Source organism: Stigmatopora nigra, chromosome 16 (genome assembly GCF_051989575.1).
Source record: "Stigmatopora nigra isolate UIUO_SnigA chromosome 16, RoL_Snig_1.1, whole genome shotgun sequence".
Taxonomy (NCBI): Eukaryota; Metazoa; Chordata; class Actinopteri; order Syngnathiformes; family Syngnathidae; genus Stigmatopora; species Stigmatopora nigra.
The window spans coordinates 5787751-5812841 of record NC_135523.1 but is presented as its reverse complement, the minus strand read 5'-3'; the positions used below and the strand labels follow the sequence as shown (position 1 = coordinate 5812841).

Below are 25091 nucleotides of genomic sequence, written 5' to 3'. Positions count from 1 at the left end.
CTCTTTGTGCCATCAAAGACAAACGTGACAGCAAAACAACATAAATAAAAGCACACATAAAGCAGCTGCTGATGTTATTTTGTTTGACTCGCGAGGCTTTCTTTAAGAAAATAAAATGACCTCCCCGTGATGACTTTGAGAAAGTTCCACTGTATTAATCCAACTATTACATCTAAGAAATCACGAAGAATGTGAAGAGATGTAGAGCGCGTTTTAATCTAAAAAGGTCAATATGAACACGAATTTGGAATATCCCTGCCAGCGTTATAATCACAGCCTTGTCTGAAGATGATGTAGAATTAAATGAAGATAAAGTTGCTCACTATGTGGGGAAGATTTGATGAGAATTCCAAAGTGAGGACCCTTCATTTGCAAGCTCTAATCAGCCCAATGAGATCGGATTCCAGCAGAAAAGGAAGTGAGGGTGGAGAAATGAAATGGTAATTAGTATTGATTACCTATGTGCATATGACCCTCTCAGTCTCCCCATGCATTCTTAAATCAACCCAAATTATTGAATTTACTAATTTCATGCAGGGGGGGATGCGACGTCGCAGTGAACTGTGCACCCGTTGGAGTGTGAGGAAATTACAATGATGGGATACAAGGTGTCTTTTTGTGCAAAGGCGGAGGAGTAAAGCCAAATTAAGCATGCTGGTTTAAGTTAAGTATAATTATTCCAGGTGGGTCTGTGGGGAGGAAAGGTGATTCGGGTTGCCCCCCGCCTACTTCAAATTACATTTTGCATTGTCACTAAGCAATGGTCTTGGCTTGACCATATATGCATGTAATTACTGTTGGTTACGACAAGGGAAAAAAATGAGTGTTTAATAGGAGGAAAGAAGCCCAATTAATACGCCTGTGGGAAATTGAAATTTTCTTTCAAATGATAAGATTAATTCCCTAATTGTGGCAGCAGACACGGCCTCACACCGTTAATCTGCCTTGGTAATAAACCACTCATCTCAGAAATGGTCCGTAGCCAAAGTGGACAGCGACTGATGGAAGGAATCCGTGTCATAATGGACTCAATGAACCCGGAACCAAAGTGCTATGAAGCAGTACTCTGTCGCCACTTGCTGTTGCTATGGGAAACGACACTTTATACAAAATATCAATTGTTGTCAGCCTATTCGATTTTTTTTGGTTTTCCCTTAGTATGACCTCCATTAAAATGGATAGAAAGGGGAAACTTTTTTACTATTTATGTCATTGCAGTTTTGCTTTTGCTTGCATATTTAAGATCAAGTGAGTATGCAAGTAGTACGTGTTTATCTGCAGGTATTTAAATTGTGACATTTTGTCAGTTCAGTTCTACGTAAAAGAAAAATTCAGCTCTTTTGGGAAAACTGATAATTCACAACAAAGTGACTCAACAGATCATCTCAAAGTGTAAAGCCAATACATATTCATGCAGTAGAGATTTGAACCCTGAAAAAAATTGTCATATAAATAATAATCAAAAGCTTTGCTCCAGATAATTCACACTTTTTGTTAATGCAGTTGGACAACCTGCGACTCTTCAGCAATTAGTCTAGTTCGTCCCTCGCCTCTCGCCCAGACATACTGTCTGGCATAAGTTCTAGCTCACCCGTGACCCAATTGAGGAGGAGTATAAAATGGATGGATGGACTGTCTGAGATAGAGTATTCATTCATGGATGATTGTAATTTACAGGGTTGTAAAGCTGTGCCAATACACTCATATAGTGATGTATTTTTAAGATTTTTGGTTGGTAAGATATCGTATATTAGGAGCAAACCCTCAGTTGTAGTACAATCCTGACATTGTGGCAGTATTTAAACCTTTAGTGCATTTATATCACTGAAACAAATTATGCTTGACACCAACAGATGTGATGGTGACTCATTACCAGGAAATAAATGAGATATGTAATGGGACTCAAATGTAAAAAGGGGCGATAAATGAGTCATAAATGAACAAAAACACAGTGACTAATAAATTGGGTGCACATGTCAACTTGATTTTTATTTATATTCACATCTAACATGTTTGCGCATTGTGTTAGACAGCTACAGCAGTCTACAGTTCATGATAACGTTATACTTTGACACAAAAAAAATAAACTTTGTTAAAAAGACAAACATTAGGTTTCAGTGGAAAGCCTGGCACGCACTTCTATTTGATTGCATCGTTAGCATCATCGCATTTCATGTGCATGCTGAGCCTTACACTAGTTACAAATGTACACTACTCACAAAAAGTTTGTTATATTGAGCTTCTGTACAGCTGTTCAAATGTTCTAAGACGAATTCACATTATTGGAGCAGGCCATTGGAATTGATATTGAAACACACCCTGTTTGTAGCTCATTGTTTGACTTAATAAACTAGAATAAAGTTCACCAATGACCAATAGGGGACTTGATAGTGGTTCTGTAAGGAGAGTGGTCACTGAGTTTGAAGTTTCATCTGCAGGATAACAAGGTGGAATTGTTTAGTTGACACCCTTGGGAACTTTCTGGGTCTTCCTTCAATGTTTAGGTTTGTGCCATAATAGAAAATTGGGTAAAACTGAAATGTAGAAAAAATTGAGTATGTGCTTTCTCCTTCAAATAGCCTTTAGGGCTAATATTGCATTTTGTTTTCATCCTGAAATGTCCACCACAAAGCCCAATAGCTACAACCTTTTTGTCAGATGTGTATTTGCGATTAGATTAGTGTCCTTGTGCAGTTCTGACCTCAGAGCCTGCCTACATAAGTGGAGACAGGGAAAGTGCAAAATTTAAAGACAAACATGACATTAATAAGCATCCAGAACATGTTTATGTTCGAAAAGCCGCAGGTGTGATGAGTAGAGTAAATGTGTGTCGATGACTAGGAACATTTCTGAGGTTAAATTACAGGTCATTGACTATGTCCACATAGGGAATCTCCTGCAGGTAAAGTTTTTACTGTGGTTTAAACAACATGAGGAGTTCACACCTCAGTTAACACGCAGGCTTAGACTTGGATCACTGTTGGGAGCTCTAGACATCTTCACATGGCCACAGATGCATCTGAATCTTTGGGCCGGTTATGTACGACATGCTCAAGCTGTCCGGAATCTGAGACATCGTAGCTTGTCTTATACTTGGCGAGAATCTTCATCAGAGGACGAAGTTTTAGCCACCATTGCTCTTTGGGGATTCTGTGACTGTGAACAGACAGAATGTTATTTTATTTTAGGCTCTGTGATTTGTTTTTCTTGCCCCTCCAACAATTTGGTATAAGAATCTGAACATTGTGTGGAAATTTCACAAAAGTAGCATGTATTGTTTGGATTAACCTCATTTAGAAAGGGATAGAATGATAGAAAATACATACACAAAGTCAGTTTCCCCCTTAAGTTGTACTACTGGCTGGAAGACAAGAGCCCGACGTCGCATTCCTAGCAAGCAGCAACTGTCCTCGGTATTAGCAAACACTCTACCTGCAAGGAGAGAGAAAAAATACACATCACAGAAGCCAAAAATAGACATAGCTGTATTTATAGGCTGCAGCAAACAGTCGAAAATGAAAAAGAAATTGATGAGAAAAGAGACATGTCTACAAAGAGACAAAAGCAATGATGAAGATGGGTTGCCAAGCTACAAGAAATGTGCACGTTACATATTGTATACTCTGATTTAAAAGAGAAATAAAGAGGTGTTGTGGGGGAATGACATACTGGTACACTGCCTGATTAAAAAGAAAAAAGTTATAACATGTAGCCTTGCACTAAAAAATAAATTAAATACAACTGACATGTATGTTTTGATTGAAAAAAAACTTAGGTGGAATGATTATCAAGTTGTTCAGATAGGTCATACATAATTTAAAATATATTAAGTGGCGCACTTTAGTGTTTGGTGAAATCTCATTTTATAATTTGACATTTCACCCAAAAAAACATATTTTTCCAAATGAGAGCAAAAGACCAGAAATAATTTTGTGTAAAGAGAAGCACTTTTAAGACATGTTCATAGATGGTTTAAGAATTAAAAAGAAAATCAATGTATTGAATTGCATGATTTAATGGATCCATAAACCAAATTAATGGGATCCCATTCAAAATGTTGGCAATAGAAAAACAAAAATGAGATGATAGTGTAGTTAATGTGTAACTCATTTGGCCAGGCAGTGTACCTCTATATGTACAACTGAAAATTAGTGGCTGGTGATCATTTGGCAGCAGTGGGTGGCTACAATGGTTGTAGTGACACAAATGATGGGGCAAAATGACAAGACATGGAGCTACAAAAGAGGAAGATGTCATGGAGCCAGCTTTAAAAATAAAACACAATTACCTTCATCTTATGTCATCATCCATGTGTATATGAAATAGATAAAACAAGAAAGACAAATTTGGACTTAAGCTGGAATTTAACTGCATGTTTTGCTTTAAGACAAACCATTCTTCAACATTTAATTGTGAGGTCTGTAAAGTTTGCCATCTTCAAACGACACTTGATTAGAGGATTAATAGTTAATATCCTCCAAAAGATAAAAAATATATACATTAAGATTCCAGGACTCCATGACAGATCTATATAAATACCACACCTCACTGGGGAGGGAACATCAACTAACATAGAACTGTAGATCATGTTTCTAACTTATAAAAAAAAAAGGACATTTTGTTCTTACCTTGTCTGAATGTCTCCACCAATTTTTTGGTAACCCATTGCATTGCCTTGGCAGAGATCTTGGTCCCAAAGTTTCGGTCAAATGGAGAAGGGGCACCTCCCTTTTAAGGCATAAAGCAGTTGCCATTTCTTTTTTATTAACAAACCTCATTTGGAATATGGACATACATTGCTTAAACAGTGATTGGAAAGGATTGCATTCCTCTGCCTTTGTTACCTTGAATTTCTTGGATTCATTTACCAGCATTGCTTTCAAAGAAACTTTGTAAAATTGAAATGATGCACTTTCATTCAACTATATAGTCACAACAGCAAAAGAGAACACAAGACAGCTAATAGTGTATCAGACACCAAAAACTCTTGCTTCTCTGTTTTCTGTATTTTTTATGTATGTATGTATGTGTTAGCTGCGGTTTTAATTCCCAAATGAGCTTTATTATTTTGTTTCCTGCATCGCCTCACTTGCTGCAGAGAACAGAAAATTTCTCCTCTGGGATTCATCAAAAGATTGTTTGATCCAGTTTTATCTGTGCTAATCTCTGGACGCACAAAGCCGAAAACAAAACAAAGCCCATTTGTGAGGAACGATGCAAACTACTAACAAAAAATGTAATACCCAAATATAGCATATTACACTTGTGGTTTGCAGTCAAATGGCAGTCAATTTGAGGGCCTACCTGCTGCATGTGTCCCAGTACATTTTTCCTGCAGTCAAACACACCTTTGCCTTCTTCACTGTACAGCTGGTAGATGAAATCTGTGGTGTAGTTTTCATTTGAGTTCTCATTTCTAGGGAAAAAATGGCTGTTAGGTGCACAATAATATAAAAGTACTTTAAATTGGGTATTGTTTTGAATTTGCTATGCATATTGTATACAGCACAAGAACAGTATTTTACCTTAAAACTAGGCCACGTTGAATACTTGTTTTCATTTTTTCTGTCAAGTGCTCAACGTTGGCCTGTGGGAGGAAGAAAACCGTAACGTTTGCAAGATGCTATCTGGTGGATGAAATGACAAGTAGCAACATTGAAGATTGAAGAGTAATGATGAGCCGAGAGGTAGGTAAAAATATCGACAGTATGATATATTGCATCCTTATCTTTCACTGTACTGTAGTGATGCATCAGTATGCCATTGATTGTACACCAGAAGCTTTAACTAAATATTTAGCTGCTCATTGATGTTCATGGTTAGAAGCATTACATATTTCAGACAAAAATGAGAAATGTATATTGAATTAATTCATTGTATAGTGAATATATACTTCAATTCCTTGTAGACAAATAACAAAAAGCTCAAGTAAATAGGTGATGCCTGCCAAAATTTAAATAAGATAATAATAGTTGGTGTACAGGGTGATGGCATCTCACATCAATAAAAATCATACTCATAATTATGGCAACAATAAATTCCCATAGACTTTCCAAGTCGCTACCACACATTGTAATTGCGAAAACTGATCCTCATAGCGGGTATGTTTTGTAGAAAAATGTAGAAATTATTGCGGTGTTCCATAAGATTAGACAAATCTTAAGACTAAGAATCTAATGAGGGCAGATGACTCACTTGTAGATCTCTGATGTCAAAAGGTTCCTCGTAGATGTACGCAGCGTCGGCCCCAGCAGCCAGGCCTGCTACGGTTGCCAGATAGCCACAGTAACCCCCCATGGTCTCGATGATGAACACACGTCTTTTTGTTCCACTCGCTGACTGCTTGATGCGGTCGCAAGTCTGAGACATGCACATATGCAATGTTAACATGTGGAAGATTATGACTGCATACTGTTCATTACATTACATGTGATGATGTTAAATAGGTAAGCAGACAAAATCATTAGGGAGGCAGTAAGTCGGAGTATAATTTTCGCAATAGAAAGTATGTCGGGTTGTTTTTAACATCTGTAGGAGTCTTAAATGTCTGGTTTGTATTTTTGATAAGGAATACACTGTTCACCACTATAGCAAATGTTGTTTGTGGTTATGCGCAATTGTTTTGCATACAAGGTTTTTAAATGCCAATAACTAAAGCATCCAACAAGCGTTAAGTAACATTTAAAAAGCCATTCTACATGCAGATATGCGGCTGCAGGCAAAGTAGACAGATGCTCATTTGTTTGTGCTCGCTCGAGACTGTGACCATATATTTTGATTCAAAAACATTGAGAATAATAATTAACTTAAGAAACTGCCAGACTGTCTGTTAGTGCATGATCAAACCACCTTCTGTCTGAGGCAATATTTACTGGCAAAACCACATCTTAATCTGGATGGACAGAATGACTAAAATAGTAATTGTTTGTCATATGCATAAGAAACACAATGCAAGGCAAGGAAAAGCTCTACTTTCAAGCCCAGTATTTGGAATCAGTTCACTAGTGACAGAAGTCCTGCATTTAAAATAAGAAAACAGATTAAACTATAAACACAATGATCACAGTTTAAATTCAACGAATGCTGTAATTGGTTTCATTGAAGAGCTTTTATGTCTAGGGAAAAAAAATGCAGTATTTGTATCCTTTACCATGACATTTTTATGATTGGATTTTGATGCCCATGCAAAATTGCAACGCACTAGTGTTAGGTATTCATAAACATAATAATAGACCTTATTGATAATCTTTCAAGGTCATGTACGGATAGCTTATCTATTCTCGTATTTTCCGGATATTAAAAACAACACTCTTTGCAAAACTGACCCAAAAAAAAATCTTATATGCAGTATAACAGGTGCACATGTGTGGGTTGGCGCATGTTAACTTTCTTCAGTAAACTACTTCATTATTTCAACTTGTTTTTGTATAATTTTTTTAATACTCAAAAAATAATTGCTATGCTCTACCAAAACTACAGATATTGAAAGAATCCAGATTTAAACCACTTCACTATGCTGAAGGATGTTCATTTAGCACCTGACAGTGTGTCAAAAATCACATACAGCACCCAGTGAGTCAAATTGATTGCATCCTCTTCGAATTAAAATTTGTATAATATATTGCTGGGGGTCAACCGCCTTACCTCTACGATGGCATTGAGGGCCGTGTCTGCACCAATACTTAGATCTGTGCCCGGTACATTGTTACTTATGGTGGCAGGCAGCATACACATCGGGATGCAAAACTCCTCATAGGTAGCACGTGCCTCATACAGCTGCAGTAGACACTCAAGCGCCTGAAGCAGCACCATTTAAAAGTGTGTTAGAGCCTATTCCTCTTGATTTTTTTTGAGAGGGTACCTGCCCTTCTAGCTCTTTCCGTGTGATTGCCTCATTTAGCACGGTATGAAGATAGACGTAAACAAACAAAGATGAAACATGGAATGAGGAATGTAGAAAGGAGCAATGAAGGCAAAAAAAAAAGTAATTTGGAAAGGAGTCAAACTAAACCAGGCGACGAGAAAAAACTGAGCATAACCAGCCCAATGCAGCTTTAAGCCAAGATCCAACCGAAAAACGACAGCCATAACTGTTGTATAATATATAAGACCAGATAAGGCAGATGAGGAAAACAGACTAGCACGCCCGGCAGATGTTCTCATCCCGCATTGTTGAGAGTGATGGAAAATGTTTATGATGGAACTGAGCAGATGTATTATAAAATTTGCATTAAGCTTATATTGGTAGCCACAAACAACATCATCGGCATGCTATTCTGATGTGAATGCAGGAGAACCCAAAGCCAGTTGTGGAAATAATCAGGCAGCAGCATTAAACCACTTTGCTACTTACCTGGAGGGATGGGAGTCTCGGCACAAAAAGAGAATGACATTGTATTTGTCTTGCTCTCTTTGTAGTGCTATAGTAGGCTGTGGTTGTCAGGTACTATTTTCTATCGCAAAACTTTCTGAGTGGGTCATTCTTCAAAAAAAAAAAAGTGCAGAGAGTGCATATGTGTGTATTTTGAGTGAATTTGTGTACTACTCAGCTACTCTGGTTGCCAGGCTCATGACTTACAGTAGTAATGGCATTCAGAGCTGTGTCAGCTCCAATGCTGAGGTCTGAGCCCGGTATATTGTTGGAGACTGTGGCCGGGACCATGATCATTGGAACACAGAACTCGTCATACTTCCCGCGCGCAGTTAACAACTCCAGCAGCGACAGGAAGGCCTGCAGGGCAGAGCCGATTGCTTTAGGGTTTGCACAAGGTGGCGCTTTTGCAAGGGTTGGGAGAGCGGGTGGTTTGAGTGGGTGCTACTTGCCACATGGAAGGGAAATAACAAATGTGGAAGGTGCCAAAATGAGGGGGCCAAGCCTACGTATCACAACGGAAAGCAGCAAAAAGACAGATACCGCTCTACATACACTTCAGTTTCTGCATTTGACATACAAACATATATATATTTACAAACAATAGAGTTTACTTGCAAACATGTCGTCAGAAACAATGATGACACTCATTATTGTATGAAATTAATTAAAGTTAACCAGGATTTAACAAGTTCTCTCCAATATAAATCCCATTTTAAATGTTTAAGAATCTACAATGACTGAATACAAAAAATATTGAAAATTGAAGTTGAATGGCAAAAATAATCAGAACTAAAATGGCTTTAGGAAAAAAACTGTATAAATTGTATCTTAGATATATTAATAATAATGGATAGCCACAATAATAGATAGAAATGGGTGTATAACTAACATAATAAGGTATAAAAAAATGTGCATGTAATTGTCATGAAACATCGGGGATGATAAGTTAATTAAAAATTAGCTGAGACATCTATGTTAAGAAAGGAAAAGATATGTATTCATTCAATTGGACATACCTCAAATCCACCAATTACCAACAGTGCATTTATGTTGTGAGTTCGCATCTGCTCAGCAATTTTTTCAGCATGCTTTGCAGGCAGCGTTCTATAAAGGAGAACAAGACATGTTTTTCAAAGTAGGAAGATGTAGGTTGCATTAATTAAGATTTAATGTGATCATTAACAACAACTAGAACTGCAACTAATGATAATTGACCTTATCGACTAAAGTGATTCAACAATTAATTATTTAAATGGTACTTTTTTTTTTGCAATTACCTTCACCATTTAATAATATGTTAACAATAACAAATAATAAGGTTTATGGATGGTTAAAGTAAAATTTAAGCCAAAATGAATGAGTATTTCCTTAAAAAATACTATTGAATAACAACTGTATGGTTCTAAAAATATAAAACTTGACCAAGTGTTTGATTAAATAAAGGTTATGATTATGAAAAAATAAACAGTCTCAGTGAAATTAAGCAAAATTGCGTTGATCACAATTTTTAAAAGTTAAAATTGTTCTATGTATGCTAAGTGCTGACATAAATGCTAAATATACTTTAAAGACATGTTTGACAGTTTTGCCTCTAAATCAAGAATGTGGCGCCAATAATAATAATAAAAACTACATTAAAAAGAAAAAGTGGATTATGTAGACACTGTGATGGATAAATCATCAACTTTTTATTGGGTACGCCCATTAAAAAGTTGCCGACAATAATCGATAATCAAATTATCTGGCAACTCATGTATCTATCGATGAGTTGTTGCAGTCTTAGTAACAACCCAACTTTAAACCAACATGGATGCATCTCCAGAAATTCGATCTTACCTTTTAGTTCCCAAAAGAGATCCTCCCTGCCCTGTCCATCCTCCAACATCCGACCATTTAATCTCCTTAATCTGATAGAAAGAGAGAATGAACACGTGCTTTAACAAGTTACTTTTAGTGACTTTTGTCCTCCTGATTGCTGTAGTCTAAGGAATATAAAACATTTCCTTCTTGAGGTCACAGTGTTAAATGAAACAAGGGTTTTTGGCACACTTTCTTTTTCCACTGGGGGGGAAGAAGTGAACCTGTAGAGCATTGAAGTAGAGAAATCTATTACTCCCTCCTGGTCTCATTTTCTTCAGGTCAATTGGAGCAGCCAGTTTCCAGACAGCACAGGGTGTACAAGGGATGTTTAACTAACCAGTGGTATTGGAGTCAGTTTGGTGAAGATAAATGGCCACATTGTTCATTATGTGCTGGCCTTTGAATCAGCCAGAGGTGGCTGTCGAGGGAATTAAGCTTGCTGATTGTGAAAAGGTCAGGACAGGATAAAAGAAGAGAGATGTGGAACCAGTTTTACCAATCAGGGAACAGAACAAAAAAAAATGTGATTTACCAGATTACGGCCAAGTCACACAGTAGTTAATGAATGACTACATAAATTGTCTTTTACATTTCAGCCATTGTATACTTGGTTTTAAAAGGCTCTTTTAGAATAATACAGATTTTGGAATTGTGATGCTAAGAAATTGTGAATTCTGAAACCATGAGGACCTCTAAAGGATAGATGTAAAATTACATTAATTTTATTTTTTAGAGGAAATGCAAATGATTTAAAGGTAATCTAGATAGATTAATGATGTACATTTGGACATTTTCCTTTGTGAATGGTTATATGAGCCTTTTGCATGCAGAGCTGAGAATAGTTTTTTGGCTTATTGATCATTTTAAATATTTTTTGAGTAATGTAATATGAATTTTTGCATGCATCTTAAATGTCAAATAAGTATTTTTTAGGTTAAAATTGGCCAAAGTTTTCTGCCATTTAAATTTCAATACAAACAGCTTTCAAATGGATTGTAAGGCAATCAATTTATTTCAAAAAGTACCCACCTGACCATTGTAGAACCCCTCAAATCCATCGCTGACAGCAAACATTTTGTGCCCCTCGGAAATGCCCACCCTGACAGCTGAACGAACCGCTGCATTCATTCCTGCTGCAGGTGCGCCCACATTTAGCACTGCCACATTGAAATTACTCTGATGGAATAAAACCACAATAAAAACCTCATTAGTATAATCCAAAACTATTTTTTCTGTAATTTTTTAACACTTTTAACAATCTGGAGCTATACAATTTTGGTTTTCTGTAACCGTTAACAGGCAGGCACTAGAGAGAGAATCAATATATGCATCATGTTCTGCTCCGAGGTACATGCTCCAACTGCCTTAATCATTACCACAGATGCCAGGGCACCCCTGATGGGAATACCACAGCACGAGCCAAGCCATGCTGCCTCCACACTTCAGTGATTTTCTGTCTAAAGTTGCCTTTATAGCGAGGCATAGCAGCAGGCTGCAAGCGCCCAATGGGGAACTCTGCATAGTCACCTCTTAGCATTGAGTAAAGGTGTCAGAAAACAAAGGTGTCGGTATACACAGGATTTTTTTTTAACACATTGGAACACCCGACCTATCTAATAATGCGATTAAGTGTTGACTGAAAAATGTGTGCTGTTTGGGTTGAGGTATAGCAATGTTCTCTTTGCAACAATTGCTGATAAGTAAGTTTTGTTACTTACAGTTGGCAGTTCAGACTCTGGTTTACGATGAGCCAGCAGTTTGTATGTCTTCAGGTTATTCTCGAAACTTCTACAGAAGGGAAAAAAGCAGTTTAAATTCACCCACTTTTCCTTAGCATGTTCAGAATGAACAACTGAAGTTGACATACAGAAGAATTTAACAATGTATTGGTAAAGGCACTTAGCAATAATATTATCCCCATCAAATACATTAAAGTCATACATAAGAACCACCATAATATCAAATACCCAAAGTGTAATTATTTTAATGTATTTTGTTTAATAATTCATTATTGATAAGTCCAATGGGCTTTCTTATTATACATCTATGTATATATAATATTTATTTGCAGAACAATAATGTCACACAACTTTATTCATCATTGCAGTGGATATCAATATGATTTTATTGATAATAATGATCGAAATGTAATATCATAACGGTTGTCATACCTCCCCCGGAACTTTACTGCATCTTCAAATTTCTTTTCATCCATTGCCTTCTGCACTTCTTGAGTCTACAGGGAAAACAAAATGATTTATTCATTAATTCTAATCATGGCAAAAAAAACTATACTCTTCCAACAATCAAAGCAATAGAAACATAATAAATGCATTCATAAAAGCTTTTTATTTATTAATATACTTTCACTATTAAGTTTTTATCATACCAGAAATCCACAAATCTTTAGTTTGATCATTTGCACTTAGTGAAAACTACAAATCAATGATTTATTATTTATGTTGAGTGATTGTGCAGGCATATTGTATTCTTAATGCTTGCTTTTATTGTAATTGGTGGACAGCATTAACAATCCAATACAGTACGTACCATTTTGACACATTCCATCAGGGGCAATCGCACTGACTGGTTACCACACAGAGACACCACACAAGCTGGCGTATTGGCTGTCGTCTCCAGCAGGGCAAGAACAGCCTCCACACCCATTCGACTTGCCTGTACACACCCAGCAATAATCTTACACAATCAACACACCATTATTCACCCATTTTGAACACTAGTTATTATTACTGGCAGTAGTGTAACAGTATTAAAACATGCATTAAAAAGTCACTGCAAAAGTTCACAGTGAACTCTATTAAAATTGCAAGTAGGAATGAGAATTGTGTAACATTTTGATAAAAATTATTATCAATAGTTTTAAGGGTTGTTCTTTTTCCCCCTCATGTTATAGTCTTTCACATTCTAACATTGTTAATATGTTCTTTGTTTTAACATGAAACCTGAAGCCACATCGCCTCAGGCATGCTTGGATTTAATAGATAATGTCCTGTTAAGAGAGTGCTACTGTTATGCTCCAATAAGCAGATGGAAAAAAAAAATAAGGGGATGAAGTTAATATTGGAAGATGTAACCGGCCAAATTTGTGATTAAGAAAATACATCACTGTGTAAAATTGTGAGGCTACTGATGCAGTGAACATACCAAAATACGATCAAAAGCAGAGGGGGTCCCTCCTCGTTGCACGTGACCCAGGATTGTCACTCTTGTGTCAAAACCCAAACATTTGACAACAAGCTGCAGGAAAGGAATTCCAAAATTAGGAATTATCAACATACTAGTAATTTCATAGTATTCTACATTACAGATTTAATATGCTATCTAAAAATATCTCTAACTATTGAATAAGTACAGTACATACTTCATTGTGCAACAATATGAACACAAGCACCAAAACATTGAATAATTAAAAAGAATCAAGAAAAAAGAAAGAAGGGGAAACTGCAAAGCACAAGCAAGCCATTCTAATTTTTCAGTCATGTTAGTCATATATGTGCAGGCTGTGAGGGGGGGCAAGAACCTCAACTCCACATCAAACTGTAGACACATTTGGGTGATGTACACAAATAAAATAGTGCAGGGGATCAGGGGGGAATTCTACAGAACCCAAAATAATAAGATGACAATAACGAGGATAGTTGCATACAGAATTCTACATGTTTTAGTGCTACCCTAATGCAGTTGTTGAAGTAACATTAGCAGATGTTGTAGTAGTGGAAGTATCAGTAGTGAAAGGGGACCTCACCCTATTTAAGTGTCGGACAAAGCATTCCAGAAACACAACGACAAAGTCAAAGCCACACGAGGGCAGCAACAAAGCCGTAGAGGTCACACAGGAGGCAGTCAGAGGTCAAATTGTGGTACATGCCACACTGTACTTACATCCTCAATATAGTCAGTGGTAATAGACTTGTTGTTTTGGTCAATCGCCCCTTCGGCTACTATTATGATATTCAGCCTTTTCATCCCTGCTCGGTTCTACAGGTGTGGTGGAGAGACAGCATGACAGAAAAATTGTGATTGTGGCTCTGACATGGCCTTTCAGAAGCACAGGGACCAGATGGTGAGTCAATACTTTTTCACCTTGACAGGCTATATAAGTTTTTGCTAATAATAATTATCAATACCCTGCCTACCTTATTGCTTTGTAATCATATTATCACTGGTTTACTCTAAGCAGCATACTGCACAGTATACTTCTTGGCAGTTTTTTTATTTCTAATATGCATATATATGTATATAAATATATACATATTAAGGCCTATTGGACACAAGTTGATGTTTTTTCTTGTGTCTGAGCTGATTCACCAGTCAAGGCTCCATGCTTCCGGCTTCCCCTTTCTTTGCAGTAATGTACTCACATCCTTGACAATACTAGATGTTATAGGCTTTCCATGTCTATCAATGGCTCCCTCTGCCACTATGATTATATTCAGCCTTGTGCCCCTGGAACGGGTCTGAATCATAACAACAATATTATTTATCCAAAAGCACAAAATGCATGAAATGACTAAGTAGTGAACATTTTAGCAATTGTGATTGGTTGTGCAACATACCAAACAATACTTTGGACACAAGCTATTTTTATCCAATATTCTATTAACTAAAGTGTTATGTTTCCTACAAACAAGGTCATATTTATTTTAAATTTGGTTAACTTGACCAATATGTGAAATAAATAAATGTGTCAGCACAACTTTACTCTTTACCAAGTAAGCAATACAAGCTCTATATTATAGTGAAAAATATATATGCACATGTATATCATATATGTATATAACATGTAACTCATTATTATAGTGCAGAATATATATGCACATATATAGTAAATATGTATATAACATGATAAAAAGTGTCTAAGAATTAAAGGTCACTAGAATGTGGACATTGTCTTAAAATAAACAAATTTACTCGAGGCTATGCTAAAACCTCTTATTGTGGCCCAAATGTAAAAAAAATGTCCTCCTTTTATCTGGAGTAATTAAGAGAGTGTGTATATGTTGCTTGTGAAATAATATAGATTTTGACATTCTGAAGCAATACTATTTCTTACTTCTGTGTTCTGTTATTTTACATGTGGAAGGACCAAAATTTGACTGTTACCGCAGACAGTTTTTGACACATCTTCTCTTCCCAGCCATCCTCTGGAGGCATCTCAGGGATTAAAACCCAATCTGCCCCACAAGCCAGGGCGCTGACCAAGGCCAGGTAGCTAAAATATTAACACACAATTACATTATTGTATTTTCTATATGAAATAAGACACAAAATGTGCTACATATGTGAAAAAAAAATCTTACCCGCAGTGTCTGCCCATGACTTCTAAAACAAATGTTCTCTGGTGACTGAAAAATAGCAAAATATGACTCATTTGTAAAAAAAAATAGTACTATGTTCCCACATTACCTGAAACTCACCTCTGTGCTGTTGTCATGATTGCATCCACAACTTCAATGATTCGATGTAAAGCCGAATCTGTGCCGATTGTCATGTCAGTTCCACAAAAGTCATTATCGATGGAACCCACCATCCCGACAATGTGAAGAGCGGAATAAGTCTGAACAGACTGTTGTTCAATAGAACCTGAAAAGGATGATTACACTTTGGTTGAAGGATAAGCCCCTTGTCCTTTACTGTATAGTTCAAAAATAGTTTGTTGTCATGATAAACTACATAGCTCAGAGCTATGGAAACTGCTGAGTTCATGGTGAATACTAAATATCATTTCTTCTGCTTCTTACACAGGGACCATAACTTTAGAAAAGAAGTGTCCTCAATATGTAAGTAAACTGAGTTACAAACTTGGTCACAGAACAAACTAAACTTGTAAAACAAGGTCATATCATGAATATTTTTCTCAGCTTTTTGACGACGTCTGATAAAGTACCTTGTGCTACCAGTTGAGCCAGCAGTCCACTCCATTCCTCTCTGAAGAGATTGGCTCCCGTCAAGCTGCCATCACCACCAATCACACAAAGGTTTGTGATTCCAAGTTTCACCAAGTTGAGAGCAGCCTTTAGACGACCTTCAGGGGTGCGAAAGTCTTGGCAACGGGCACTGCCAATGACTGTCCCACCCTTTTTTAAACATTTAAAAAACACAATAAGTTGCTGCTTAGTCATTGAGCTGACAAAAATACATATTTGCTTCTTACCACTTGTAACATACTGGACACACTTTCCCATGTGGCTTCAGTTATATTCTCCCCGCCATCCACCATACCTTGATACCCCTGATTAAAAAGAAATTGCAAAACTCACATTCAAATACAGCTATCTGAACAGCCATTAAAAACAACAACAACAACAAAAACATAAGGCTTTAACGTGAGGATTGACCACTTGAGTGGGAGAAAACTTTTTTTAATGGGGCATTGAGTCAGTTATATAACAAATGCTGAGCAAGTAGGACCATCACACACACACAGATGGCTTGGAACAAAGGCTGTGCGTGCTGAGTGTGGCCTCTTGCATGGCAGGGAATCAACCAGCCTACAACTTATGTAGCCGTTATGCACACAAGAGTAGATATAAAGCTGTTTTAACATCCAGAGTCAATATATAGTCAGGAAAGACTCACCTCACGGATGAAATAAACCTTTGCTCCGACATACAATCCCATTCGGACCACAGCACGCACAGCAGCATTCATTCCTGGAAAGAAAACAACAAAAACTAAAAATGACAACCACTAAATTACTAAATGACAAATCTAGTGTAATTTGAAACATAATTCTTTTGCTACAAATTGCTGGTGTGCATCTATATACAGTAATTGCTTGAATATTGTGGTTAATGTAGACCAGATATGGCCATCATAATCAAAAATTGCAAAGTTGGGTCACTCATATGATAACTTTTTTTGTTTTCCTTCAGTGCTGAGTCATAGTGAGTGGCTTCCACTTATGAGTTTCAGTGTGTATTTTCACATTTTTATGAATTTTAAAAGACATTAAGTGGAAAAATGTATGATAAGTGAAGACGCAATAATCGAGGGATTACTGTACATGTCTATCTGTATCTTGTCATGTCACCATATTTGGTAAAAATATTTACAAGCTCCTCCTGCACTCTGAGCTACCGTTGTTTTATATCCAAATGACCTCCGTTACCACTAAGATGTCAGTATCTCACTTCAATGACAATAGTGAGATAGTTAAACCCTGAGAAAGGGAAATAAACTATTTAAACCACCAGCAGTCACACAGGAAGTGTGGGCGACTGCCTGAAATAAACATTCAGGCTGTAGGTTTTCCCAGGAGGAATTGGCTTGTGTGGTAGTTACTAAGCAACACTGAGGCCATGAGGGTAGTGGAGGACAGAAGGGAATAACTCAGATTCAAATAGTAGTTTAGGGTTTCTGATTATGCATGAGTGGCACGTTCTGGTCTAGAGCGAGTGAAAGGACCTGGCCACTGTGACATAATGACTTCTGACACTGGCATTCAGCTCTGGTCAGCAATGCATATCTTTTTTTTTGGCCAACTGGGTGGTAGAACTGAGAGTAACTCATCAACAGCACTGTGCAATTGTTGCATTGTATTGTTGTAATTGTATATGGAAAGTAATTTAGATAGCATAAAAGTGAAGTGTTTCGCATTTTTTTCTTCTTCTTTAGACTAGCATTGGATGGCCCAGTGGATGAGTGGTTAACGCATCGGCCTCACAGTTCAGAGATCAACGGTTCGAGCCCAGGGGGGTGTTTTCTCAAGGCTTGCTTGGGTTTTCTCCAGGTATTCCAGTTTCCTCCCTCATACTGAAAATGTACAATAGGTATGAGCAATATTGTTTTTCCTCCATCTGATGCCCATTGTTGGCCGGGATCAGCTGCAGCACCCCCTGCGACCCTTGTGAATGAAATGCATTAGCATTTAGAGGGAAAATAAATTGTTAAACTTTAATAGTTGAAAAGTCATTGTTTTTTTTAAGTATTCTTGTTCAGCCAATGGTCAGATATCAATACAACATTGCAAAGTGCTGATAGTTTGATCACTTTTGTGCAGAGGTGTGCAAATAGTTCACTATTAAACAAGCAAAAAATGCATGGGAATCTGGGGAGAATAAAATATTTACAGTTTAATGGTTTTTGCATTTTATTTGGAGGTTTATTCTGCTTTAAATTATTCAGATTATGTACGTTTATGTACAAGTCACTGTAAATATGAGACGAACTGATGTCCACGTGATGAGGGTTTCCTCTCTGACGTCACAGCCTTGCAGAAGAAGCTGAGTTGTATGCGGCACATCACGTACACAGGATGAGGTCAATTCACAACAGGCCCAATCTAAGACTGATAACATCCTCAGTCATAACCAACAAAACCACAACATTAGCCGTGTCACGCGAGGAATGAACAAAATAGCCATAACACGATCTGACTAACGGGGGGCCGCCCACCTTAACCCACAAAACTGCCGATGTATGAAATCCAATGTCATTGATTGTAAAAAGATTGTCACCTATGCATCAGATCGGGACTATAAATCCATAAGACTGTGCGACCTTGAAATCCCTAAGCGCAAATATGACAACAATAGCAGGATATATCACCTTAGCATGCTGGGTATTAGTAGCTATGTCATTCCGATCGCTGACACATTCCACATAAATCCATCAATGGATCCGTGCATGTTTGAAGACTGTTTTAGAAGGTTTTAACAGGATTGCAATGTAACATTTGGTACTGGTACAGTATAAGTACACTTGTATAGGCTACTGTACCTTGAGCATCACCTCCGCTAGTCAGAACCGCGATGGCTTTGCCCGCTCCAGAAAGGTTCTCAAAGAATATCTTCTTGGTGTCTGTCTGCGCCATCTTCGCAGATTATACGTATATTCCAAATACAACTGGTGGATTAATATGAAATGTTACGGTTAGATGACACCGTGAAGGGCAGTAGTAGACCGCCCCTTCTGATTATACTGTGTTGCCCGCTAAACTCTCCTCCCTGTTCCGCATCTCTTTTCTCATTTGCATAGCCCGACTGTCCATTCAAGTGATCGGCCTTTGTTTCGGCCAATCAGATGTCGAGGCGAGCCTCCTCTTTGGCGAATGGACCAATAGAAAGCAAGATGTACGGAGCGGAATATGATGACTTTGTTGACCATCTTGAGGAGATGACTACTATTGGGCATCATAGTCATTTCTTACAAGAATCTATAAGGTATATCATACCTGTCAACCTCGCCCGTTAAATGCCCTTATAAATGATTATGATTCCCCGTACAAACCCCCAAAAAAACGGACAAACACCGTACGATGTATGTTTACTCGCGATAACTTGTTTCTTACTATGTGGCTCACCATCTTTTCCACTTTGAATGTGACGGGACAATATGGGCGTGGACACGCCCATTGTCGACGTAGCGGGGTTACTAATTGAGGTCATGCGCAGTAACGCTTCCTTTTTGGAACGCTTTTTCTACGGCCATGGTGGACTGCACGCCAAGGAGGTAAGAAATCGAGCAATAAATGCGTTTTTATCACGCGATCGGGAGATTTTTCAGCAATTAATTGAGCCCAAAACGCCAACAAATCTCTTAGTTTAATGCCAGGTTTAACACACCGTCGACAATTTAAGTATGGGCTTCTTTTCTCGACCGGCTTTGTGCAAGATGTTACTAATCAGCATTAATGTTAACGTCACGATCTGACTTAAAAAGCATGTTCTCCGTTTTCTCTCCATTATTGCGTCGTGTAGCAAGACTTTAAATGTAATCAAACAATGCAAGACATCAACTGACAGTTTCCTGGGTAAGTGTTCACTCTAGAATGACATCCAGGGGCACGACTTAGTTCCTGTTGTTTTGTATGTAATCGTTTTCATTCTTAGTGCTAAACACCCGTTCCCGATTTGTAATTGTTCTGTTTTTCAAAAAAAAAAATCACGTATATATGTAAAATTTAAGCCAACTTTCTCTGAGTTCACTGGTGTCAAAGTTGCGGCCCGGGGGCCAAATCTGGCCCACTGTGATTTTGTGCGGCCTGAGAAAATCTCTAACCCTAAATCATGAGTGCTGACTTTCTGTTAGGATCAAATTTAAATGAATATTATACAGGTATATTATATTACCTCATCTTCCCCTTTAAATCAATAATTGTATTTTTAATCCATTTTTTTACTTTATGTTTTTAAGTTTTTAAAAAAGCATATTGTAAAATCTAAATTTATTTTAAAAATTGTTTCCCATGCTAATACTGAACATTTTCCCCAAAATATTTTGTTTCCTTTTGAAATGAAAAACAAATTATTACAAGATATTTCCCTCATGAAGAAAAAAAAGCTCAAACCTTTGTTTTAGATCTATAAATAAACTGAATATTTAGGGCTTTTGATGCAGGTTTTTTAATCCAATTTAAATAGAAAAAAATATCTAAATATTTCCTATAATAGTACAGCTCACGTGAAATCAAGTTGACTTTATTGCGGCTCACGAACCAACCCGAGTTTGACACCCTTGTTCTAGCTGTTAACCTCAGACTGCATATTTAATACCCTTGTCTGGGAAATAGCACTCGCTAACTTATTTTCATTCTTTATCTTGATCATTTATCAAAATTCTTGTCAGATTTATCTATGCTGTAATTGGTTGGCAACCCCCAAATACCTTGGTTAAATCAAGTTTTCACTGTTTAGCATCAGGATAAAACTAATTCCCATTAAAAAAAAATAACTAAGATTAACTGTTGAATCTCCAGGCTGTAAATATTCTAACTTGTGCTTTTTTTCCTCTGTTTAGCACCAAGATGCAGCTTTCTATGTGCCTAGATCACTCATGAGGTTACAGAAGGGGAGACTGGGACTGATCAAGGTAAAATTTACCCCCACAAAATAAAGTTGAATCTCCAGTCTCTATATATTCTAACTTTTGCTATTTTTTTCTTACAGGCCTGAGGTATCTTGGTTGCAGGTTGCCCACTTGAAGATGTCTCTCTTGCATCGTATGGTGTCTGTATTTCTGAATATCCAAATATAATAAAAACCTTAATCGTGATTACATTTCACTGGCCATTCATTTCCACAGCTTTTTGGCTAGATCTTTTAAGGTAAGAAGGTTGTCATGTAATGTTGGAGTAAGAATTCAGTGTTTTTTTCTTATTTTATAAGTGTTAATACCCCCGTTTTTACCCCCCTTCTTTTAAAGATTTATTTTCTAAGTATTTATCCCTCCTTTATTTAAAGATTTATTTTCAAAGTGTTTATCCCCATTTATATCAAATTTTATATTCCAAATATTTACCCCACCTGCTATTTAAAAAAAAAAAAAAAATTCTAAGTATTTATCCCCTGCTTTTTTTCATTTTTTTGCCCATGTTTATCCCCTGCTTTTTCCCAGATTTTTTTTGCCTAAATGTTTATCCCCCTACTTTTTCCCAGATTTTTTGCCTAAGTGTCTATGCCCCCTGCTTTTTTTTTCATTTTTTTTGCCTAAGTTTATCCCCCCTGCTTTTTTTTTCCCTAAGTGTTTTTCCAGATTTTTTTGCCTAAGTGTTTATACCCCCTGCTTTTTTTTGCCTAAGTGTTTATGCCCCCTGCTTTTTTTTTTCATTTTTTTTTTGCCTAAGTGTTTATCCCCCCTGCTTTTTCCAGATTTTTTAGCCTAAGTGTTTATCCCCCCCTGCTTTTTCCAGATTTTTTAGCCTAAGTGTTTATCCCCCCCTGCTTTTTTTTCATTTTTTTTGCCTAAGTGTTTATTCCCATTTTTTTCATTTTTTTGCCTAATTGTTTGTTTTTCTGTTTTTTGTTAACTACAAATGTTTTCTTAAGTATGCTTACATTCAAATGTTTACTTGTAAATAAAAAGTTTTAACTCTGATTGTGACTTGTATTTTTTTTGTTAGATAAAGACAAGACATGCATACATTTAAAAGCTTTTATTTTGAAAAACTTGAGTAGAATGAAGTAATTCTCCTCATCACCAGCAGGAAATCTGGAAAATAAAAGCCTCAGCTTTTATTTTGAAAAAGTTTGTAGATAGGTTCCCGCTGGTGTTACAGCATCGTAAAAAATCGAATCTTCTCCACCCCCTGGTGGAATTCAGGAAAACTGAAAAAAAGGGGGGGGTTAGTACAGTTAGTTAAAAAAGCAATGAGAAGGGCTCACCTTTATTTTGAAAAGATGAAGTAGTTCCTCTTGTCACCAGCAGGAAATCTGGAAAATAAAAGCCTCAGCTTTTATTTTGAAAAAGTTTGTAGATAGGTTCCCGCTGGTGTTACAGCATCGTAAAAAATTGAATCTTCTCCACCCCCTGGTGGATTCTGGGAAAACAGAAAAAAAGGGGTTAGTACACAGAGTTAATTAAAAAACCATTGAGAAGGGCTCACCTTTTATTTTGAAAAACTTCATAGATTGGGGCTCCTGAGCCTATCTGTTCAGAGGCAGAGACCAGGTTCCCCTGTAAGATTCTGGAAAAAACAAAAGTTGTCAATACAGAGTTCAAAAGAAAACATTGAGAAGGGCTCACCTTTTATTTTGAAAAACTTCATAAATTGGGGCTCCTGAGCCTATCTGTTCAGAGGCAGAAACCAGGTCCCCCTGGTGGATTCTGGGGAAAAAAGGTTAATAGAAAAAAACATTGAGAAAAGCTCACCTTTTATTTTGAAAAACCTGGGGGTGCCTGTACACAGGCAGAATTCTGAAAAATATACATTCACAAGGTGTTACCTTTTATTTTGAAAAAACTCACAGATATGCTCAGGCAGAACAAATCTATGAGTTTTTCAAAATAAAAGGTAAAATCTCAGGAATGTTTTTTGGTTGCTCAGGCATGAAACCTGGTCCCCCTTGGGTGGAATTCTGAAAAAAAAACATTCACAAGGTCTTACCTTTTATTTTGAAAAAAAACTCACAGATATGCTCAGGCAGACAAATCTATGAGTTTTTCAAAATAAAAGGTAAGACCTCATGCATGAAACCTGGTCCGCCTTGAGTGGAATTCTGAAAAAAAACATTCACAAGGTCTTACCTTTTATTTTGAAAAAAACTCAGATATGCTCAGGCAGGAAAAATCTATGAGTTTTTCAAAATAAAAGGTAAGACCTCAGGAATGTTTTTTGGTTGCTCAGGCATGAAACCTGGTCCCCCTTGGGTGGAATTCTGAAAAAAAAACATTCACAAGGTCTTACCTTTTATTTTGAAAAAACTCAGATATGCTCAGGCAGAACAAATCTGAGTTTTTCCAAAATAAAAGGTAAGACCTTGGAAGTGTTTTTTTTATTTAACTTTATGTATTGACCCCCTTTTTTGTTTTTCCAAATTCCAGCCAAGGGGAGCAGGTTTCCTGCCTACGTCAACATAGGCTCAGGCAGAACCAATCTCAACATAGGCAGGAAATCTGGTCCACCTTAGGTGAATTTTATGGAAAACAAAAAAAAAAAGGGTCAGTACTCAGATTGGGGTGCCCGAGTCTCTGTACAAAGGCAGGAAACCAGCTCCCTCTTGGGTGGATTCTGAAAAACAAAAAAAAGGGGGTCAATACACAAAGTTAATGGAAAAAAACCCTCAAGATTGGTCCTGCCCTGCACCTGAGCCAATCAGTACATAGGCAGGAAATCAAAAAAAAAAGGAATAGATTAAAGTATTGTGTTATTATGTTTAAATGAGTCAAAAATGACATGCACTATTGTTAAATAAATCTGTTTTGTCAAAGCCACATTTAAAACTAATATGAATAAAAGTCCAAAGCCCTGAGGTCTTTAAAAAAGTTAAGGGACTGAAAGTTTATAATTTATTTATGTTCAGTTCCACTACATGGCAGATTTTTCTTTTGTAAGTTCAAAAAGATGTGAAAAGCCACAAAGAAACTCACAAGCTGAAGTTACTCCTTCACTTGCCACTACTGGATTTTTTTAAAAATTTACTTCAACAGGGATGAGCCTACTTTAAAGTTTGTCATGTGTGGTCTACACCAACCGCGATAATCGAGGGATTACTGTTTATTCCTTACACATCCACTAATGACATTTGTGTGGGTGACTAATCCACAGTTTTGAGTTATTTAAAAGAATGCATCATGATGAAAATCGAGCCAATTGCGCAAAGCCCTGAACGCTGGCGTTTAAAGATTACACGGATAGAGAAGATCGGAACAAAGGAATGATTTCGTTTTAAATAGAGAGCGATCGGTAACGCAATGGAGCCAATTTGTTTGCAAACATTTTGCGGTCTGCACACACATGGGGCTACATCACGTCAACGAATCACTCTAAAGATGAGAACTGGGGCTTCGAAATCCCCAAACGACAACAAACCAAATGTGCAGCATCGTCCCGTGAGAAGTTTGGCAGGATTTCGTCGGCAAATGGTCACTTTTGAGCTGCTCTGCAGTGCACGCACGCACATACATCCGTCCTGCTTCCTGGTCTATCAGCCATTGCGGCATTTGACGTCGGCTATTTGAACTCTGGCCTCAGCCACGCCTATTAAAAAAAGGACACACACAAATATATATTTTTTTCATAATAACGTGCATTAGTCAGTATATGTTTGTGTGGAGGGGCTGTAAATGCTTTTTGGTTGGACTTTAATACTTAAAAGAAAAATACATTGTTTTCCATAATAACTTGCATTAGTCGATAGGTGGGGGCGAGGGCGGGGCTGTAAATACGCGTTGATAGGGCTTTCATACTTCAAAAAATACATTGTATTCATCCTAAAGTCTGTGGGCGAAGCTGTAAATACTTTTTGTTTGGGCTTTAATCATTTAAAATACAGTAGTATTGCACATTATGAACATTGTGATGACATGCACTTTGGTGTTTGTTTTTTTTTACTTCTGGACATTTAAATGATACCATATGTTTAAAAAAATGGTCATTTTGTGCTCTTGTCTAGTA

The 25091-nt window shown here is 37.1% G+C and overlaps 1 protein-coding gene and 3 long non-coding RNA genes across 9 annotated transcripts; 2 read left to right on the top strand and 2 right to left on the bottom strand.

Annotated features, from left to right (window-relative positions):
• Positions 1 to 1963: 1963 nt before the first annotated feature.
• pfkpa (phosphofructokinase, platelet a) lies at positions 1964 to 19217 on the bottom strand. 5 transcript variants are annotated; one of them, XM_077735696.1, is made up of 23 exons: positions 18977 to 19217; positions 16835 to 16908; positions 16410 to 16487; positions 16143 to 16332; positions 15673 to 15838; positions 15556 to 15600; positions 15359 to 15467; positions 14138 to 14233; positions 13400 to 13492; positions 12785 to 12910; positions 12406 to 12470; positions 11953 to 12022; positions 11264 to 11410; positions 10211 to 10281; positions 9391 to 9478; positions 8579 to 8731; positions 7645 to 7797; positions 6196 to 6360; positions 5526 to 5587; positions 5305 to 5416; positions 4629 to 4728; positions 3327 to 3432; positions 1964 to 3156 (listed from the first exon to the last, which is right to left on the bottom strand). In XM_077735696.1, the coding sequence occupies exons 1-23, from the start codon at positions 19068 to 19070 to the stop codon at positions 3000 to 3002; spliced, it is 2520 nt and encodes an 839-aa protein (XP_077591822.1). In that variant the 5' UTR covers positions 19071 to 19217; the 3' UTR covers positions 1964 to 2999. The 5 variants fall into 5 exon arrangements, with proteins under 5 accessions (XP_077591822.1, XP_077591820.1, XP_077591821.1 ...); XM_077735694.1 differs by lacking the exons at positions 7645 to 7797; positions 14138 to 14233 and adding an exon at positions 14617 to 14712; XM_077735695.1 differs by lacking the exon at positions 7645 to 7797.
• Positions 5348 to 15460, top strand: LOC144209413 (uncharacterized). Its single transcript, XR_013329117.1, has 3 exons — positions 5348 to 5687; positions 14240 to 14318; positions 15339 to 15460. It is a non-coding gene; the product is annotated as an uncharacterized LOC144209413 (long non-coding RNA).
• A 230-nt stretch (positions 19218 to 19447) lies between the features above and the next one.
• Positions 19448 to 21250, top strand: LOC144209411 (uncharacterized). Its single transcript, XR_013329116.1, has 3 exons — positions 19448 to 19708; positions 20996 to 21067; positions 21145 to 21250. It is a non-coding gene; the product is annotated as an uncharacterized LOC144209411 (long non-coding RNA).
• An 865-nt stretch (positions 21251 to 22115) lies between these two features.
• LOC144209638 (uncharacterized) lies at positions 22116 to 24748 on the bottom strand. 2 transcript variants are annotated; one of them, XR_013329182.1, is made up of 7 exons: positions 24507 to 24748; positions 23644 to 23705; positions 23222 to 23352; positions 22721 to 22801; positions 22581 to 22661; positions 22360 to 22514; positions 22116 to 22302 (listed from the first exon to the last, which is right to left on the bottom strand). It is a non-coding gene; the product is annotated as an uncharacterized LOC144209638 (long non-coding RNA). The 2 variants fall into 2 exon arrangements; XR_013329181.1 differs by lacking the exon at positions 23222 to 23352 and having other exon boundaries at positions 24507 to 24734.
• Between the last annotated feature and the right edge of the window lie 343 nt (positions 24749 to 25091).

Coding starts and splice junctions, on each gene's coding strand:
- pfkpa (XM_077735696.1), bottom strand. CDS start 19,070: ATGGCGCAGACAGACACCAAGAAGATATTCTTTGAGAACCTTTCTGGA. Junction 12,911..13,399: donor CTGCTTTTGATCGTATTTTG/GTATGTTCACTG, acceptor GGGTGTGTACAG/GCAAGTCGAATGGGTGTGGA. Junction 3,433..4,628: donor GGTGGAGACATTCAGACAAG/GTAAGAACAAAA, acceptor CTCTCCTTGCAG/GTAGAGTGTTTGCTAATACC.